This window comes from Sceloporus occidentalis, unplaced genomic scaffold, assembly GCF_023333645.1.
Source record: "Sceloporus occidentalis isolate IW3139 unplaced genomic scaffold, rSceOcc1.0.p SCAF_18, whole genome shotgun sequence".
In the NCBI taxonomy this organism is placed as follows: Eukaryota; Metazoa; Chordata; class Lepidosauria; order Squamata; family Phrynosomatidae; genus Sceloporus; species Sceloporus occidentalis.
In genome coordinates, this window is record NW_028316998.1 from 6,275,185 (window position 1) to 6,297,461 (window position 22,277).

The 22,277-nt window shown below is 36.7% G+C and overlaps 1 protein-coding gene across 1 annotated transcript in view; it reads left to right on the forward strand.

The window, feature by feature from the left end:
* The window catches only part of LOC149302557 (cadherin-18-like), a 142,175-nt gene that overhangs the window by 35,165 nt on the left and 84,733 nt on the right, over window positions 1-22,277 (forward strand). Inside the window, exons 2-3 of the mRNA XM_089482337.1 lie at window positions 3,466-3,760; window positions 14,755-14,874. Of these exons, the coding sequence (XP_089338463.1) occupies window positions 3,466-3,760; window positions 14,755-14,874 (415 nt within the window). The remainder of the gene's footprint in view (window positions 1-3,465; window positions 3,761-14,754; window positions 14,875-22,277) is intronic.

Consider the following 22,277-nt stretch of genomic DNA (forward strand, 5'->3'; position numbering starts at 1 on the left):
TCCAGGTAAAAATATTATTACATGGAGGGTTGTCTTATTACCAAACCCCCCCAAAAAACTACTGATGTTAAAAAACAAATTACTGCTGTTCAGGCATTTCCATTGGTTGGTATGATGATAAGGCTACTTTTCTAACTTCGCTTTTTACCCACAAGCCCCATAATGTCCTCAGGGCATCCATGTTAGGATGGATATTGCGACTACTGGAAATGCACATTACGTGACATTTTTCAACTTAAATTACCTGTCTGTCCCAAAATCCTAATTCTCAACTGCTTTCCAAATGCAACCATCAAAAGTGTTTGCATTGCTTCCATCATTTATGTAAACTCAAGTCGTAGTTTAATTATATTCCCAGAAAAAGACTTGGGAACAGTAATGGTGGTAGCTGACAATTATAGAAAGGTCGGTGCCTGAAGGGCATAAACATTAAAAATGATGGATAGACTAAACTGAATACATCAAACAGAGAATGCCCATGTTACAAGCATAACACATTTATGAGTCATATGAAATCAGTGTGCATTTGGTCTTTAATGAGTGTATGGGATTTGTGCATTGTGTATAGTCAATTTTATGGGACATATAATATCTGTGGGGGTATAAAGGATATGCACAAGCTAAAAATTAATAAAGTTTCCACTGATCTCACATGAATCTAACAACACCCTTGCTTCTGTACTGTTTGATACTAAAAAACTATATAATACTACTTTAAAGTATGCACATGATATTTAAAGAGATCTATTAAAGTAAAAATCACTAGATCAGAGAATGCCTTCCTGAATGATAAATGAAAATGCTTTTTCAAATATTAAAAAGTTCCATAAAATCTAGGGCTACCTAAAATGACGATTTATTATAATACATCATTTTCATGTAAAGTCATGTGCCACATAGATAAGAGATATAGAAATTTTGAAAGAGGATTGATGGACCCTAGTAATCCCACATTTCTCATGACCGATTTTACACACCCACAGCCTTGGCAATTTGAGATAAGCTCACTAAGAAATTATATACACACCCTTCCATACTGACCTAATTTTGTAGAAATAAGCAATTTTCCACTAGTATTTCACCAGCTCATTTATGTAATATTGAACTCTGGGGTTAGTGAGATAAAAAGATAAGCTTCACGATGGTCAAATAATACCCTTATAACAACCTCCTTTGCAAAAACACTATTTTCTATCAATGATACTTTTCTCTTGATTTTGTTACAGTTTTTCACCTACAGATAAACTTGTTGCTAACCTCTGTCTGCCTTTTTTATTGCTAAAACTTAATTGGAAGGAATTTATTGCCAGATCTATAGCTACGCAGTCTCCCAGGCCCCAATATGACCCCTTACATACAGTATATAGGTAAATGGGATCTTGACCTAGCTTCAAATCTTTTTTTTTATTATTTTAGAAAATTACAAAAATATACAATAATATACAAAAATGTCTCGTTATATTCGTTAGTTTCATATTTCATACGAATAGAACGGACAGACTAAATTATACAAATATAAATATTCATAGACAGATTAAAATTCCCTTGATCTAGCTTCAAATGTGGTAGGAGAAGAGGAGGGTATATGGAAAACCACTGGGAATCATGTACATGTGTTACTTATATAGACCAATGAGGTGATATTTTAATCCTGTTAAAACCTATGTTGGAAGGGGTGCAGGGAAGTTGTTTCCATGCTTGGTGGTCTGGTCCAAAATTAAAATCTTGTCAATTTAAGCACACAATCCAGGTGAACATGCACTTTGGTAGAGCTTAACCTCCTTGTTTAATGATATCCCACAATCTTTCCCCACAACTGAATAAATACAAAAAGTGTATCTTGTGATGTGTTGTGTAGAAGCCGTTGTCTAGCTTTCATGCCCCAGCATGACCCACTCAAAACATTCCTTTGTAGCCTAACACATGTAACAACATGTAAATGTAATCAGTTTTGCCCAATTATGTATATGTAACTTGATCCTATTTCCTTTTTTGTTATTGTTAATTTTAAAAACTCTAGAATTGGAGAAAATGTGCTGAACAGAGTAATACTGTATTTGCTCGATTATAAGACGACCCCCCCCCCCCAATCTAAATATTAATTTAGGAAAAAAACAAAAAGCCTGAATATAAGACTACCCTATAGGAAAAAAAAGTTTTACTAGTAAATATTCATTCATGTAAACAATTTTTTCATATTTAATAAAAGCTATGATTGAGAAAAATATATATTTTTTTATTTCCTTTTATTTGCCAACCTGCCCCCCCCAGTTATGCACATCTGCCCCCAGGGTTGCCACTGTGCCCCCAGAAATGCCTTATACCCCCTATTTGCCACTCTGCCCCATGATGTGCCTTTTAACCCTCTATATGCCACTCTGCCTCCAGAAATGTCTTATACCCTCTATATGCCACTCTGCCCCATGATATGCCTTTTAACCCCCTATATGCCAGAGGGGTTAAAAGGCATTTCTGGAGGTATATATATATATATATATATATATATATAACTGCTAACAGCAATCACACTCCTATCAAGCCAAGGCAGCCAGTACATGCTGGAGCCTGGGGATGATAGGAGTGTGAGTACAGCATCCCTATGCCATGCTACCACCACCACCCCCCTTACACATCCATGCTATCACACACACTCATTCACAAACATTTAAATACTCATTCATTCCATTAATCACACATTGCTCAAAAACCCTCCCCCACCCCCTTACCTGAACTGCAGATCTCTCATTTGAAGACTTCTGCAGGGGCCCAGCTGTGCGAGCAACTTCTCTGGCCCCGCCCCCAGAGGAAGGAGGGGGGAGGCAGAATTATGTGACACTCTGCTAGCTTCCTGTTCTCCTGCTGCTAGTAGAAGAGACGCTGCTCGCGACCAAAGCACCCGTAAGCAGCCTGGCCCCAGCGGACATTTTTATGAGGTCTGATTATAAGACGACCTCGATTATAAGACGAGGGGTATTTTTCAGAGGATTTGCTCGTCTTATAATCGAGCAAATACGGTATTTACTATAAAATATATTTAATTCCTATATATCCTCTACTAACCAGAATGTTATCCATCCTTCTGGCAGCAGTTATATTCAAAATGTATACATTATTGTTGATCAGCAGAACATACTTCTGAAACATGACCACGACCATCCTGTTTCATCCTACATGTCTACAGTATATTGTTATTGCAATCAATAGGAAGTTCCAGGTCAATGATTATTCAGGCAGGGTACTTCAACAAACTACTTTTCCAAGAATGGTGATGCGTAATACAAACAGATACATAATATGATTCATCCATGGCTCACAGTAGTAGTTTTTTTGACATTTTAATTTTTCTGAGATACTGCTTATTTTACAAATAAAATATCACATGCCACACAATCCATGCATTTATTTCCAAAGGCATTTCAGTAAGTAGAAGATAATGCTCATATATTTCTCTTCTTTATCTCACAGTTACATTCGAATTCAGACAAGGGTGATGGATCAGTAAAGTACATATTAACTGGGGAAGGAGCTGGGACTATATTTCTTATTGATGACACAACAGGAGACATCCATGCAACAAAAAGTCTGGATCGAGAACAAAAAACACATTATGTTCTACATGCGCAAGCAATTGACAGAAGAACAAATAAGCCCCTAGAGCCAGAGTCGGAGTTTATTATTAAGGTACAAGATATCAATGACAATGCACCTGAATTTCCCGATGGACCTTACATAGTCAATGTTCCAGAAATGTCTGATATCGGTAAGTCATTTTTACATATATATATATATGTGTGTATGGGAATTGCTGTTGTAGAATTAAAATTTTAATCTTCATGTAATAAAAATATATTTGGTTCATAGATACATGTAATTATATTTTTCAAATAGACTTTAGTCTTGTATTCTGCTCTGGAAATATTATGTGTGCCCTGCCATTTACTTTCAAAAGGCTTAAATGCATTGATTGAGATGCATAGTATGTTTCCATTATCAATGATGAAACCGAAAGCTATTCCAGACTTCGTATAAATTCAGTAGCTACTTTGATGAATAAAATTAACATATTTATTTGAAAGGTGGAATGATATAAACGAGGTTTGATACTACTTCATTTTTTCTCCCGCTATATAATTTGACAATCGCAAAAGTATCTTGTAGGAATGCAGCCTTTCATTTTGTTTCACCGGGACATGTTGATGTTGCATATAAAATAAGCAATGAAAAACTTGTCGTGTCTGATTCTTTACATATTGTACAACCGCAAAGGGTATAGACATAAACAGATACACTGCATAAAAGTCATGTACTACAAAAACATATTTTTTTTGTAAAGAATATCTCTTGAGAAAGAACAAAAATATGTTTATAAATATTATAAAGGAGATTACTTTCTCCACTATGCAATGCATGCTCAGCCAATGGATACTACATAATATGTTTAGCATTAACAGTATACATCTATTGCAGGATAAATGTTCATATCCTAACGTCTTTGATTTTGTTTAGGTACTTTATGGCATAGTTTGATAAATTATAAAAACAGGCACTAGACTTGTGCACATGCACCTTAAACGATTTGGACAATTTTTTTTTTTGTTTCACTTTTGGTCCATTCATTTAATGCCCTTTTGCTTTGCATCAAATTTAGAGGGCTTTTTTTTTTAATTCGGAAATGAAATTTGCTGTCACTTTCCCATTTGTCGTTACTTTTCACGCTCTGAGATGCTCTGTAACACTTTGTCTAACTCTCACACTCTCTCCCTACCCTCTCAGTGTCTCCAAAGCTTCACTTGTTCTCTGCTTATTCTTCTTCCTCCTTAAGAGGTAGGGGAAAAGGAAAACTTTTGGATGGATTTTATTTACTCTTTATCCCCTTGATCCCACAGAACATGAATGGATTGAAGGGAACAGGCACATGAATTGGGTCCATTCCAGGTCCAGTACTCGACCAAATAGCACGTCACACAGTACATGCAATGTCTTTTATATACATATATGTCAATTAAGGCGGAGATCTTTATGCAGGCTTCCATTGCTCCCCTGTCAAATATCAGATCAACCTCTGGACATCATTTTATGGGGTGAGTGCCCCATGGTCCAGGCACACCAGGCAGATGCCTTGCTCGCTTGCCACTAAGACTGGCCCTGATCCATGCCTACCTGGCTTTTTGGCATGTTAACTAACCAAACAGACAAGGGACAGAGGCTTCGGCATATATAACATCTATGCCATCCAAACATAGATGCATATTTTAACCCCCCTTCCACTAGACATGTAATTGAGCAGGAGGTACAAAGTTAACTCTATCCCTCCCATAGGGTAATTTTATATATTGTTCAAATTTACAGAGAGATATACCGTATCAGCCCGATTATAAGATGCACGCAATTATAGGGCGCACCCTTATAGTTTAGTGCTGTTTTAAAGAAAAAAATATTTTTAAACAAAATTACAAATTAGTGGAATGGTAAAACAGTATTTTACCTAATAAAGAGGAATACATATATTTTTACATTTTTGGTATCTATTATGCAGTTAATCAGCATATGTTATATACAAACATAAATTTGGAAAACTAATAGCCATTTTAAGGTCCCCTCCCTTAATTCATAATGCACCTTACTTATAGATACACCACTCTGCCCCTAGATATGGCACTCTGCCCCCAGATATGCCACTCTGCTCCCCGAAATGCTTTATGCCCCCCAGACTCATGTCCCGGGCGGCGGGGGTGATACAAATTGCACATCCCTGTGCTAAACCCCGATTATAGGCCGCACCACCACTCTAAAGACTTAAAGTGGGGCAAGAAAGTGTGGTCTATAATCGGGCCAATACAGTATATTAGGTGGGACAAGATAAATAATCCAAATGCAAAAGAATTTCTAGGTATATCAGACTCACACACTCTCAATTCATATAAAAGGTTTCGGTAGTAACCCAATTTGCAGATATTTTCACTTGCAGACATGAATCTAGTAAAGGAATTTGTTGTAAACTTATCAAATTAATTAAACACCCACGACACACTACACCAGTGAAATGTGATATCTTTTCTTGAGCATTCAGCCTAAGAGATTGTATATGACACAGCTAGGGAAAAAAATATTGACTTTCTGAGCTTTTAGTTAACCAACATAGCCTTCACTGATCAAGGCTGTAGGCCTTGTTAACAAAAGATCAATATTCACATGGGATCACGTTAAAGAAAACATACAAATTCCCAAATACCGTCAACCAGAGTTCAGCGAATGAGTGGCTTTGTAAATGGATTACAAACTGAAAAGACTTTTGAAAAGTCTGCAGGTGAAGGTCATAATCACAGAGATCAAATTCTGTAAATGAAAAGGTTACTCTCAGTTTGCCCCTGACTAACCTGGTAACCCCCCTAATGGAAACGCACAAAGAGAAAGAAAGCTAGAAAAACAAAACAGCCATTTCAGTGTTGGGCTGTTACATTTTGCCATTTTCTCAACAACAAATTTAGAAAATAACTGCCATCACTGTGCGGAATGGGCAATCATGCTGATTATTATCAGTATTATTATCTATAAACGTATTATAATACAGTTGTATAATAACTGAATTGAGGATCACCAGAAGTCCTTGAAGACTGTTCTGTAATGTCAGTCGTGTTACTTAAATTACCAGTGGCTGATTCCTACTTTCTTTGCCCTTGTGTGCAACCATAAAAATGAGTCATACAGAACACATCTTTTTAGTAAAACTCCATATCCCGTATTAAAGCTTTGTCCAAGTTTTTGTATCGATGCCAGTTCGATCTGTATAACATTCCACTATAATTAAATTTAAATGTACTATTAGCTTAGTTAGCTAATTTTCTTTTTAAATATGATTTTTTTATTGGTATGAGTATTAACACTTTACATGCAAGAATGTCGATAAACAAACTGAAAATAAGCACACATTTCAAGAACTAGATGTTTTTTGCTGGTATGATGTTTCATCACTATTCCATGTGAAAGGACAGTATCCCTCAAGGAATTTGTGAGCAGTAACTTAGATCTGTTTCAAAGCAAAGCTTTGATTGGTGCTCAGAGCAGCATCTGTATTGTAAAAAGCATTAAGAATAGCATTTTTTCAGATTATTTATATATGTTAACAGGCACAAAATGTGTCCCATACATAACACTGGCTTTGTAGGCTGTGCAGAGGCTCAGAAAAATGATTTGGATTTGGACTTGGCTGTAAAACCTGCCCTACAGATTGGTCATATTGGTTTCTTGGTTAAAGTTAGCGTGTGGGTGTGATTTTTCCAAAGTGAATGATAGGTAGTACCGTATTTGCTCAATCATAAGATGACCCTGATTATAAGACAACTCCCCAAAATTTAAACATTAATTTAGGAAAAAAAGAAAAAGCCTGCATATAACTCTACCCTATAACTTTAACTAAGATAAAACATGCAGTCTTTGGAGAAAGTATACAATATCCCTTTAATATGTAATGTACTGTTTGGGTACTAAAAAATGCAGATTATTATCTAGTGAGAAATTGAGCTGTTTATGAATATTCTAAACCTGCTTGGCTCAAAGAGGTGACCTTGTTATTAAGTGTTGCTCGTTTTCAGTATACATTGTCGTATTTAATTCCTCCATAGAAAGACTGAAGACACTTTGAAGTAGTGCCACTTTACATAACCCCATATGTTCATGTCCTTCCTAAAAGAGCAATATATATATTGAAGAAACAGTTAGCCATTTATAAGAATTTGCATTTCACAAATAAAGTAAAATAATTTATAGTTTTGCACAACACCTCTCATGATAAGGCTTTACAGGTAGAAACACAGAGTGTGATGGCAGATAAGAACCATTTGGCCGATTCTAGTTTGCCCATTCCTCCTGATGTGTATACTCGGTAGCCATATGCCCATTCCATGCATCTTTACATTGCTTTACTGCATTATTGCCGCACCCCAGTATTTTATATCTACCACCCTCTTATTAAAGTAACACTTCCAGGGCTAGTGCAAGGATTTTTTGTCACCCTAGGCAAAAAATAATTTTGCCGCCCCTTTGTTTCTGCCCCATGCATACCACCCTGGGGGCAGAGTAATATGACGGCATCATACACATGACCCCCCGCGCTGATGGCACCTTCATAGCAGGCATAGATCACAGGTCGCACACCCCAAAAGCCAGCCCTCGCCCCCAGATCACACATATTGCAGGACTTGCCCCAGCACCGAAATCGCATCCACAGAACTGCCCGGCACCCATAGGACTGGCCCAGCAACCAGATTGCACTCATAAGACTTGCCCAGTACCGATTGCGCACATAGGACTGGCTCTGGCACCCAGATTGCACACATAGGACTTTCCCCAGCACCAAGCTCCTCCCATCTCTCTTTATCTCTCATTGTTCTTCCTTTCTCCCCTTTCTCTTCTTGTTATCTCTGCTTTTCATTATTTCTCCTTTTCCTTATCTCTCAACGTTTGCTTTATCTCTCATCTTTCTGTTTATTTCCCCTACTCATTCTCTTTTCTCCCTACCTTCTCCTCCTTTCTCTTTTTTATGTCTCCCTCTTTTCTTTTGATCTATCTTATTACTTCTCCCTTTTTTCTTATCTCATCGCTCCCTTTTCTCTTTATCGCTCCTTTCCCTCTCCTCTATCTCCTTTCACATTATCTCTCCCCTTATTCATTTTCTTTATCCTTTCTTGTTTTCTCTGCAACTTTTTTCCCATTCTCATTCTCTTCCTTTCATCCCTTTTTCATTAAACCCCATTCTCTCCATCGCTCACCTTTCTTTCTCCTCATAATATCTCCCCTATATATTTCTCTTTATCTTTCATTTTTCTTACTATCGCTCCCCTTTCTCCCCATCGCCTTACTGAGGTCCAGTGCTGGTAGCGCGAGGCCTTTGTCTCACTGCTGCATCTCAGTATGTGCCGCTTTACTGCTGAGCCAGGGGCAGATCCAGAGCCTTACCTTGGCAGGGGCACTCACTCTAACACACAACAAGACACACACATCATGACACAATGCAGACACACCAACACAACTAGACTCTCAGCATCAACACACAGACACTTAAGACTAACACACATGAAAATACATTAATTAACATACACAGCCAGACACTCACACAAACATGCCCAGCTACTCAAACTAACACAACCAGGCACACACATGTTAACATAAGCAAAGACGCATAAGCATTCCCAGGCAGACACTTACATACAGACACACACACTAAAATAGTACCCAGGCAGAGACACACTAAAGTAGCCAGGCAGGCACACACTAATATACCCAGACACACATACATGCCCAGGCAGACACACAAATACATATCTAGGCAGACACTTGCATACATACCCAGTGTGGTAGAGTAAGTGAACAGCACTATATTAGCCCCAGAATGGCACTTCAGTGTTCCCTGACTAGATAGAGTTAAAAGCCAGGTTGTTCTTATAGCACTAATTAGGGATCTTCAAAAACTTAATCACTGTCTAAGCTGTGAAGAGGAGTTGAGACACAGGAACTGTGAGCCTGAGAGGCAAGAGACTGCTTATACTGTAAAGCAAACAAAAGGTATTTTTCTTCCTGGTTATTTAATCTACTGGGAATTTCTTAGTCGCCCAGTAGAATAGTCAGGGAAGTTATGTCAATTAGTCTCCTGAGACATAGCCGATGTGGTCACCCTATTGTATACCTAGGTCTCCCCAACCAGCCCTGCTGCTACAGCAGATCTGCATGGGGTGCCTCCAATGCTACGGACTGGACTGACGGTCCAACCCACCACAAAGGAGGTGCCCCCATGTACAGTTGTGTCAAAATTACAGTACACTCTCTTTGAATTCTGTTGTTTTACATATCAGGACATAATAGCCATCATCTGTTCCTTAGAAGGTCTAAAAATTAGGTAAAAACAATCTCAGATGAACAACATATGACATATTACATAGTGTCGTGATTTATTCAACAAAAATAAAGCCAAAATGGAGAAGCCATGTGTGATAAACCAAGTATACCGTATAATTCACTAGCTTGTAGAACCACCTTTAGCAGCAATAATTTAAAGTATTTTTCTGTATGACTTCATCAGTCATCGTTGTAGAGGAATTTTGGCCCACTCTTCTTTACAAAGGTGCTTCAGTTCATTGAGATTTGCAGGCATTTGATTATGCCCATCTCTTTTAAGGTCCTCCCACAGCATTTCAATCAGGTTGAGGTCTGGACTTTGACTGGGCCATTGCAACACCAAGATTCTTTTATTTTTCACCCATTCTGTTGTAGATTTGTTGGGTTCATTGTCCTGTAGACCTGATTTTCAGCCAAGCATAAGCTGTCAGACGGATGACCTCATACTTGACTCCAGAATACTTTGGTATACAGAGGAGTTCATGCTCGACTCCATGACTGCAAGGTTCCCATATCCTTTGGCTGCACAACAAGCCCAAATCATCACCCCTCCAACACCGTGCTTGACAGTTGGTATGAGGTGTTTGTGCTGATATGCTGTGTTAGGTTTTCAACCAAACTTGGCGCTGTGCATTATGGCCAAATATCTCCACTTTGGTCTCGTTCGTCCAAAGGGCATTGTTCCAGAAGTCTTCTGGTTTGTTAAAATGCAACTTTGCAAACCTAAGCCATGCTTCCATGTTCTTTTTAGACAGAAGAGACTTTCCCCTTCCAAACAAACCATATTTGTTAATTCTTTCAGTTTATATTGTTTGGAAATTGTCTTATAACCCTCTCCAGATTAATGGGCAGCAACAATTGCTTCTCTAAAATCATCCCTGATGTCCTTCCTCCCTGGCACACACGCCTGAATGCTTCAGACCAGCAAACTGCTAAAACTTCGGCTTTTATAGAGGCGGTCACACTTGCTGATGATCAATTAATTTATTAAGGGCATCTGATTAGCAGCACCTGTCTGCCACTTAGCATTTTAATTCATATGGAAGCAATAATGTTGTACTTAGCTATTCACACATAGATTCTCCATTTTGGCTTTATTTATATTGAATAAATCATGACACAAAGCAATATTTCATTTGTTATTGGTCATCTGATGTTGTATTTACCTAATTTTTAGACCCGCTAAGGAACAGATGGTGGTTATTATGCCCTGATATGTAAAACCACAGAATTCAAATAGAGTGTACTTTCTCTTTCCCACTACTGTAGATCTGCCTCCCAGGCCCCCGCCTACCTTGCCTATAGACAGTGAAAACCTCCTTACATTACATCTAAGCCTCTGACCCTCAAGTTTAAGATTATGTCCTCTTTTTTTCTAACAAATATCATGTTTTGAAATATATTACCCTAAAGTTCTTTGTTAAATTCAAGTGTAATGGGTTCACCAAGAGAGCTGTAGTCACTCCCAGAGATCACCCAGATGTATCCTCCGGATGTTGTCCCCGGAATCACTTCCAGCACCAGCCAGCATGCACACTTTGGAACCCTGCTATGTGTACCCAATAAGTAGACACAACTACCTTAAATTGAGTACAGCAGGAATGAACAGTTTATTCTTGTAAAACATAGACTCATATAGCCACAGAACTTCATTAACATAAATCAACATTGATAAACAGGTAGACAACCCAACCTTTAATACCCCTTATCCTGTTAATGGGATTAGTTTACACAATGGAGTTCCTGCCTTTTTGGCAGCCAGACTGGAGCCATCTTTGAGTACCTTGCGGCCCTGTATGACAGGTCATTCTGTCACACCAAGTATTTAACAGTGTCTATCATATCTTCTCTCTTCTCCACCAAGCTATACCTATTGAGATTGCTTAGTTTTCCCTTATATTTTTTACTGTTTTACTAGACCTCCTCTGAGCTCTCTCCAGAAATATCAATATTATAAGATTGTAAGCTTGCGAGCAGGGCTCTCTCCACCTAATGTATCGGTTTGTCTTAGTCTGTCAATTCTTGTCTTGTCATACCCCTTGAATTTATGTATTGTATTAAGCGCTGCGTTAACTGTTGGCGCTATATAAATAAAAGATAATTATAATAATAATATTATTTTGAAGATTAAGTCTCCAGAACCGTTATCAATCCTTTCAGTGAGGTCTGACCAAGAGTCTGTAAAATGGGATAACTACCTCCCTCTTTCTGCTACTTATGCCACTAGCTATACAACCCAGCACCCAGCTATTTTTCCCAATAATTTATGGTGTTGCCTGCTTACCTTTAAGTCTTCAGAAATAATCACTTCCAAGTCCATATTCTACCTTGGGAATTTGACATCCAAAGCACATTTTGCTTGTTCCACCAGGAATATCTACCCTATTGCAGACATTTGGATTATCTGCAAAAAGACATACCTTACCTGTAAGACCTTTTGTAATATTGCTAATATAAATATTAAAATGTTTGGGTATCAATGCTGATCAAAGAATTACCCCTCTAGTTACACAATATTACTCTGAATATTTGCCATTAACCTTCTGTCTCCTCCCACTCAACCATTGCCTTAACCATTCAAGTATTTCAGCATCCCAACCCACTGTGGTTTTACTGTCTTCTTTAAAAAAAAAATACAAGATATTGCTGGTATAGTGTCAGTTGAAGTCTATCTAAACCAGCCTTCCAGAACAGTATACTAAAAAGTATTTTTTTATCATGGGCTCGATCGGGATTTGTAATAGTAATGTTGAATAGAATGACACATCCTATGAAACAATAAAGGATAACGCAGGTTCTGCAGTATAACAAAGCTTACGGATGCTTGCAATATCCTGATTATGTACTCAGGAATATTATTCCAAATTCAATCCAGCTGAATCTTACACGTGTAAAGGTATAATTTATATCTAGAAGACTTCAGAACCGTTTTATGTGGCAATAGATGAAATAAGGCCGCTATTTTCTGTTGCCTCTATTTTCTATGTATATAAATATACATAGCAATAAAGATTGCACATATCATAGAACTAGAAACAAACAAATAAATTTATGTATATTGGCAATATATGCCAATATGTCAAATAAAATGTTCTTATTAAAACATACAAAATAATATATGCATATTGTTAGAGAGTCATAGGGGACCATCTCATGATTCTGTTGCAACTTTTGGCTATAAGACTATGTTATCAAACCCTGCACCAGAATTAAGTTATGAAATTGTTCAAATATATCAAACATAGGGCATTTTAGCCTTCTTCAGTTAGCTAAAGTCATATTAAACCATTTCAATATTAAACACAACACTAAAACTCAATTAGTAGACTTGTATTCTAATGTCTACCAAAACATAGTTATATAATATGGCTGAAAGAGATGCAAATCTATTTAATCCTTTGATGTATTGATGTGGATTTGCAACTAGTAAACTATTCATTTTGAGTTTTGGCTATTCTTATTAGCATTTACGTTCTAACTATTATAAAGTCCTCTTGTGGAGTGGAGTAAATTTTTTATGTTATTTCCATCTCCATGGGGTCTTGTGAACACATATGAAATTGCCACTCTAATTTGTCATGTATATTAATGTTACATGGTAACAGACATTTATTATAATAATAACCACTAGTGTATTAATCTTCCATGCAAAGTAATTTCGGCCTTCAATATTTTATTGTGATAGGTAGATGCATAGATAGATGCATAGATGGATATACATGTAACTAGGGGAGGGGTGGCACAGGGTGGAGGTGAAGCCGAGTGCCCCCTCCCCCGGACCCTTGCCCCTGACACTCACATTTAACCATCCACACACTATCATCACATCTCACGGCATCACACCTCCACAGCCTACTTTACGTAGAGTTGCTATATAAGCGGTACAGCTTCTGAGCAGAAGTGGTAGATGTTAATACAGACAGTGAGGAAATTGAAACATACATAGGATATGCATAGACCTATTCTGAATCTAAAACAAGACCAAAGAATGATTACAATTTACAGCAGGAAAAATGGGCAGACTAGATGGGCCGAATGGTTCTTATCAGTCAAATTATATGTTTCTAGCTAAGGAGCTAGACAAACAGATGGTACGTACAGATAATTAATAGATACTGGCTAGATAGAACTAATTAGATTATTTTAAGCAAATCATGCACTTATACAAGTAATCAGCATAGTTGCCATCATCCTTTCCTGGTCATAGGGGCATATATGGATCTTTGTTTTATGAATGATGTGGATAAGCCATGAATAAGTGTCATCCTTTGCACTTATCACCATAGCTCAAAGATTGGTACCACTGGCAATTATGCTTAAGAAAAGTGCTTAAGAATTTGAAAAAATTGACCAATTTATGCACACTTTTTTAGGTGACATAAATAGACATGTTCAATCATGTTAATGTGGAGCTCCCCACTGCTGGGCAGTGATGGTAGTATATAGTAAAAAGTAGAAGAAATTCTTTGTTATACGAAGTGTTCATCTCCTTCACAATGAGCATCAGTGATTGGCTGAAACCAATTACACTAAATATTGCAGAAACATGTTACAAACCTGTCTTTACTCAGCTTGGCATTTATAGCATTGGAGTGAGTAGCTTATGTTCAAGGTTTTGATTGACTGGTAAAAAAAATTGCCTACTCTTTGCATGCTAACTTAAAATTATTCCTTACTTTGATTGCCTTGTCATACCATGAGAAATAATGTAGTAAATGCAATATTTTTTTTTTTAAAAAAAGGAAAGTAACATTTTTGGAAATTGTGACCACCCGAGATCTAGTATTAGGCCTAAATCCATATACAAATGTATGTGTATATGTATGTAATGTATATATCATTTTATTTCTTGTGATCACACAGGTACTTCTGTTATTCAGGTGACCGCTACAGATAGTGATGACCCTACGTATGGAAACAGCGCCAGAGTTGTTTACAGTATTCTTCAAGGACAGCCGTATTTCTCGGTTGATCCCAAAACAGGTGGGAATGGCATTGGACTTTTTTACGTTTCTTTTACTCAATACTTATTATGGAATTGTTATAAAGTACTCTATATTAAAATAATTATCATGCAAGGGATCTAGATATATGCCACCCAGTAATTTAATCTATGTGCATATCATAGCATAGAGTGTTACCTTTTTTCCCATGCAAATGTCTGGGTGGATTCGTCAGATGTCATTAGTTTTCATGATCACTGCCTTGCAGGTTATGCATTCAGCCGAATGCTTTTCGTGCTTATGAATGTACACAGGCAGTATACTCACTGGCAGCAAGCTACTGAGCTCACTCTCCTGACATTTTTGCGTGCAGTGGGGTTTATGAGTCAGTTGGGGAGATCTTCTTAACCCCCCCCCCCGCCCTTGCCCTGCCTTCAATCTTGGCCCTGCTCTGCACTGCTTTCTCTCCTTGCCCCCAACAAAGGTGCCCTGATTTGGACACCTAAAATGTTGGTGATATGCCTTTTATACAGTATTCCATATATCCCATTGAAATTTGTGAGTTAATCTTTCTTATGGCAAAGATTTTGTCAGAGACCTTAGAAAATTCTTATCTGAACAGGACCTGGTTAAATCAAATCAACATAAGAATGTTCAAGGTTACCTCTATGTTAAATACAAAATATGATAAAACCTCAGTTAAAATGTTCAGTTTTCCTACAAACTCCCGCTATAATAAAATATCCCTTAACCACTCCTGCATCTCATATAACCACAGATTCCTTATATTGGATAAATTATTAATTGGGGCACTCTGCAAAAGACAGCACTGAGAACAGTTACGAAGTATGCTAATCGTTATAACTTGACATGTGAAAGTGTATGTCTTGCACCAGTAATCCAGGTGCACAATATACGTAGACAAGTTTTTCCTTCATGCGTTGGTCTCAGCTTTGGTCTCTACGTTAATCTATGTTTATCATAATTTTTGTGTGTGAATTGGTGTTATAAAAGTAAATTATGATGATGATGATGATGATGATGATGATGATTAAAAGAAAAAAGAGAATTTAACTGCAGAACTGTTCAGGCATCAAATAGTGAATGCCCATTCTGAGCTGTATATTTCTAAGAATCTAATTTTAAAAAAATAGGCTCAGTGTTCACACTTCTCATAGGTCCTTTGTTGTTGATAACGTAAACGGTAGACAAGTAATTGGCAGGACAGTGATATGTTGGTGTCTGTATTTAGTTGCCACGGTTGTTAAATGAAAAACATAATATTAGATTGCAATGATTTTATCACTTCACAAAAACCCAGACACATGCATTTAACTTTAAATAAATCTCTCGTATTCTTCATCATGTACATTTCAGCAGTGGTTTATTCTGGTGTAGACATGAGACAGCAACCCCTCTGCTGCATAACAGGGAGCTTATGGCCCACTTGGGTGATCAGGCTCCCTGTAGCACCCCTGTTCAGTGGACCAGTTAAAAGGGAGACTACTGATCTCCTCAACCAGCCCCTCGACACTATGGAGGACTATGACTAGTTGGCATAGCCTCCATAGTTCATTTTTGCCCAGTGCCATTCTTCATTAAAAGACAGAGTGCTGGAATATAATGTTGTATCGCAGAGCTTAGCTCTAACAATGGAAACATGGAAGAGACACGTGGAGACTAATTCAGGTCACTGCTGCAAAACTATAGATATTTGCTTAATGATATGGATGATCCTTAACTGTGTTTGGTGTCAACTCTCTCATTTAAGCTTGAAATGTAGACTTCTTCCACCACCTGTGCACCAGTTCTGTTCTTCATTGGTTTGTAAAGTTCTAGTTAAACAAGAACGATAAATTGTTTTTATATTCCCTTTGTGTACCATGATACATATAAAAAAATGACTTTGGTGGTAAAATATTTTGCCACTGGAGTATAATTGATTTTCATTGTATCAATGACCTAAGAGATGTCAAAAAGCCACTTCTTTCCATACATCATTCCTGACCAAGGTGCTTTGGTGAAATATAATATGGAATATATTATTGATTTGACTTCTGGAGCAGTTATGAGGGTAGCAATGTCATAAACAAATAATGCAGAAAGATAAGTATAAAATATGATATCAATATACAAGGATTGCCATTGACCCTTTTTCCCAGGACAAACGTCACAAACACATAATAAGCTAAATCTATATATTTATAAAAAAATGATGTATTTGCTAGAGAATGAGCTTGTTATTTCTTTTTTTTTTCGGTTTTAAATTAAAACTTTTGCACTGTCATAAAACTTAACTTGATTTATATTCCTCTGTTTATCATTACAAAGCAAACACAGCACAGATGTATCAAAGTAAATGGACTTTTTTCCTTTGAAAACCCAGACACAATTTTCTAGGCAAATTCAGTAAATAACTGCCTTGAAGCCAAATAGAATACTTTGACAGTTCTGTAAGTGAAAATAATTATGGTAGAAAGTTTGAAATGACACTAGGTGACTACAGGAACTGAGGCTGGAAAAGTGTGTATCTGCATATATTTGTGAAAAAATATATGTTTACCACGTAGTAAGACGCGTAATATTGGTAATTATTAGTGTCAATACTGCACCTGATATGTTAACGAACGTGAATTAATATAATATTATTTTAAAGTTGTGTTAAAAGGTGCCATGCACCAGGCCTCTGAGGCAATTCCGGGGACATCTCAGATGGGGTAATAAAGTCAGTTGTCTGTGAGATGAGAGGATGCCAAATAATTGTCTGTATGAAATGTAATCAATAAGTGCTCTCTATGCTTAATTAAATATTCACATTATAGTCAACTAGCCTATGCTTAGACAGAACCTAACTCATGGAATATTATTTTTGCAACTTATAGTGCATCAGCATCATGATCATAACTGTATCTCACACATTTAATTATAAGTGGATGTAAGTAATAGTTTTTGTATTTAACTAAAATATGTTATTTATATACATGTTAAAAATATAAAAACTTTTACTTTTTTGGTATAACTTTCATTTTAGTCATCACCACTCCTTCTTTGTTTCCTTTATTGTTTCTTTAGCATATTGTGCCAGTGAAATTGGTATGATGTGATATGTTAATAATTCAAGGAGAACCAGGCAATGTAGAATTCAGCTTCCTAAATTTGACTGTGCGAATATGGTAGCCTGTAAAGGTAAATGTATGCTACAACAATGCTAGGAACAAAAATAAAGAAATAAAATTATCTATATATATATATATATATATATATATATGCATACATATGGTATAATATATAGTCAACTCATATTGGCACCCTTGGTAAATATGAGCAAAGAATGATGTGGGAAATTGTCCTTATTGTTTAACCCTTTGATATTTTCTTCAAAAAAGTACACAAAAATACTCTTTGCAATTGCAAACACCACACAAGTTTATAAATAAAAAAATGGTAAATATATGTGTGCCACAATTATTGGCACCCTTTTAGTCAATACTCTGTGCCACCCTTCTTTGCCAAGATAACACCATGAGGTTGGATAATACATGGGAAGGGGTCTGAGACCATTCAAATTTCAAGGTTGACGCTGGTGGAGTCTACTCTTCAGTTCACCTCACATGTTTTCTATGGGGTTCTGGAGACTGGGATGTTCACGGTAGGACCTTGATTTTGTGGTCAGTAAACCATTTTTGTAGTGATTTTGATGTTTTGAATCACTCTCCTGCTGGAAGATCCAACCACAGCTCATTTTAAGCTTTCTTGCAGAGGCTGTCAGATATTCATTTAATATCGGTTGATATTTGAAATTTCATGTATCCTAACAAAATGTCCAGGTCCTTTGGCATGAGGTAGGTTTTCATATGGTTACCTCCCTGTGTGCCCTAAAACCCACCACTGGTCCTCTAGATTGTAAGCTCTTTTGAGCAGGGCCCTCCTCACCTGTTGTCTCTGTTAGTCAATTTGTTATGTTACATGCTACTTGTTATGTCCTGTCTACCCATTGTACATCGCTATGGAATTTGATGGCGCTATATAAAACAATAAATAATTATAATAATAATATTGCCAAAAAGCTCTATTTTGGTTTTATCTGACCATAGAACCTGATCTAATCTGAAGCTCCAGTAGTGTCTGGCAAATTTAAGACTGTTGAGTTGAGTATAGTTTTTTCCTGAAACCTTTCCAAACAACTTGTGGTGGTGTAGGTGATGTAGTTGACATCAGATTGTAGTTTTGGAGACTTTCTGACCCCAAGACACAACTAACTTCTGCAATTCTCCAGCTGTGATCTTTGGAGATTTTTTGTCCACTCAAACCTTCCTCTTCACAGTGCATTGAGACAGTATAGACTGACATCCTATTCCCTGCTATTATCTTACAGCCACTTCCCATTTTGTGAAGCTTAACGACCTTTTGCCGCACATCACAGCTATATGCCTTGGTGTTACCCATTATGATGAATGACTAAGGAAATTTTGACTATGTGTTATCTAATATTTATATCCCTGTGAAACTGGAAGTCATGGTTTAACAATTTCCTGTTCCCAATCACCCAGGTGTACAAAAAAAGGCAAAATATCAATGGGGAATATCTTTTTTTCATATGCATTCTTGGGGGTGCCAATTGCTGTGCTTGTAATTGTTTGATATCCATGAGAGCGGAGTATTTTTGTGTATATTTTGAAGAAAAGATTAAACGGTTAAACAATAAAGACACATTTTCATAGGCTTTTTTCCTCCTATTTACCAAGGGTGCCAATATTAGTGGAGGGCACTGTATTTATGCCAAAACATTTCAAAACATCAAAAATTAAAATGTACTTACATTAAAAAAATACAAATATTTGTTGTCAATTTCATCAGCTCTATTGAGTCCAAGGAAGTCAGCTTGCCTCCTCCCAGTGAGTAGTGTTGATAATATCAACAGCTTACTTTATCAACTTGACCTCAATATGATATCCATTTTTTACTGCTTTCATAACAACACACTGCAAGTCGGCAGTTGAGTTCATTTGGACAGTGATTGACTTGACAGTTGACCTTTGTGAACAGACATGTTATGCAGTTTTGGTTAAGTTGGGATGAGAAGCTCAAATCTATTCCCACCTTCATTCAATGTGACAAAATAGCCCCAATGTACACAAATAGGGAAATTTCACATGAAGACATCAGGCATATCTTCATTCAATTAATGCTATAATAGAGGATATCTTCTTTGGGATAATGTGATTAAGAAGTGTAGCTGTATGGTACCTGAAAGAATGCAGTTATGGGTGCAAAAACTTCTTGCAATTTTGTACCAAATTACCTGTATTTTAGGTTGACTACTATATATATATATATTCATTCATTCATTAATTATTGTAGAAATGCATAAAAAAAAGAAACTATATAAAAGATAAGTATCATATCCATTAGTGAGCACTCTTTTTCATTCCCCCAAAAGAATACTGTACTTGAGGTCATTTAAGTTTTCTTAAATCTCTAATGGGTTCTTATGTCTGACTGTACAAAAGCATTTTGATCAGTGTCAAGTATTTTGTAAAAGGAAATTCAAATCAAGAAAAATCAAGAATTCTGTTCCAAAAGCCTTTAAAATAAGTTGTTATAATATCATGTCTTTAGTTTGCTAGAGTTGGTGTTCTTGATTCTTAGTAATACTTTTATCATATCAAATGTCAGATACCATGAACGCCTTCCTAGTACATTCTCATTTCGCATAAATTGTATTATGTATAACATATTGATTATTTAATCATTTAATTACTGGGTAAGTGACCTTATATTTCTATTAAAATTTGTATTTATTCTTGTCCAGCATATATCAAAACTTAAGCAATCAATACTTTAAACAAAGTGAAATGATTTATATTAGAAGATGGATATTTCTGGTTTTATATATCTGTTTCTAATCCGAAACTAGCAACTGATAACTGTTAGCAACTAGAAACACAATTAAGCGTTTTCCAATAAATTGGGATGCTTACAACCCACATATGGAAAATACTAAGTATACAATTGTGCTTGTGGATGACGCGACAATTCTAAAAATCATGTTTCTTGTCCTCACATGCCAGACCTGGATATATATGAATTGAGCCTTTGCAAAACGAAATACAAAATACTAGATCTGGGAACGCTCTGGGCTTAACCTGCAGTCTGTTGGCCTCTTCCTGCCTACTTCCCTCCCATTCCCCACCCATTCCCCACCCATTTCCCACCCATTTAGCTCTGCAACCTCATGTGTGGATAGCCCAGCCTCTTCGCAAAGCCACTCCCCAAAAGGGAAGTTTCCAGATATGTGTATCAGGAATACAAATGTGGACATGATGCTGATAGATCAACTTCCCAATCCCCAGTATATTGTAAATGCACAGGAGGTGATTGGTGCCAAATACTACACTCATAAATAAGTGGTTGCCACCCCAGAAGCTCATTAACAAATGTACCAGTTGCATTGTATATAATAGGGCCCTTGCTGGATGTCAGTTTTATTTTTAGTAGAAGAATGATTAATTCTCAAACTATATGGAGGTTTGGTTTTTTTGCCTTCTTTTGGATCAACAGCAACAAATTAACAGATATAGGAAAGGCTGAACTTGATGGACGCATGTCTTTTTTCAGCCTATGTAACTATGTAACAATTATCGGCTATGTTTGTGAGAATGAGATAAAAAGGGTTGTCAACCGTATTCAGCACACTCCTATATCATTGATTTTTATTATTTATCACAAATGTATGTTTTATTGGAAAATTGTATGTAGAACACTTGGTAGTGACCAATGGAAAATTAACCATCTGGACTTTTTGCCTTATGGTCAGAAATGAAATACAGTACTGTGCAAAAGTTTTAGGCAGGTGTGAAAAAATGATGTAAAGTAAGAAATCTGTCAACAATAGGCATGTTAATTGTTTATTTTTATCATTTAACAAAATGCAAAGTGATTGAACAGAATATTTGGTGCGACCACCCGTCGTGATGGGTGTTATGCTGTAGTTTTTTGTAAAAAATACAACATGGCATTCCAGTGTTACATCTAGACTTCTTCAGATGGGAATAAGTTAAATTCTGATTCACATATAATGAAGTGATGAGAGTAGGACAGTATATCACTTCCACTTTGTGTTTTTTTATATCCCTTTATACTCTCAGCATGCTAACTATCCATCTCATTGGCAGGCTATGTCATCTTCTGCTTTGGTAAATCGGCTTCATTTCAGAACAAAATGTCAATTTATCAGATGACTGAATGCAGCTGAAAGCCAATTAAATTTTTTTTTTTTGGTAGAAAATTCTACTCAATGTGGTTTGAATACACTGCATCATAATATAAGAGATACTGTTTAGCACAATATGAAAGAAGCAGGTGCTCAGCAGGATCGTGTAAAAGTCATGTGACTCCACAATTGTGGTGAGAGAGCCAGGCCCCTGACAAATAAGAGTTGGG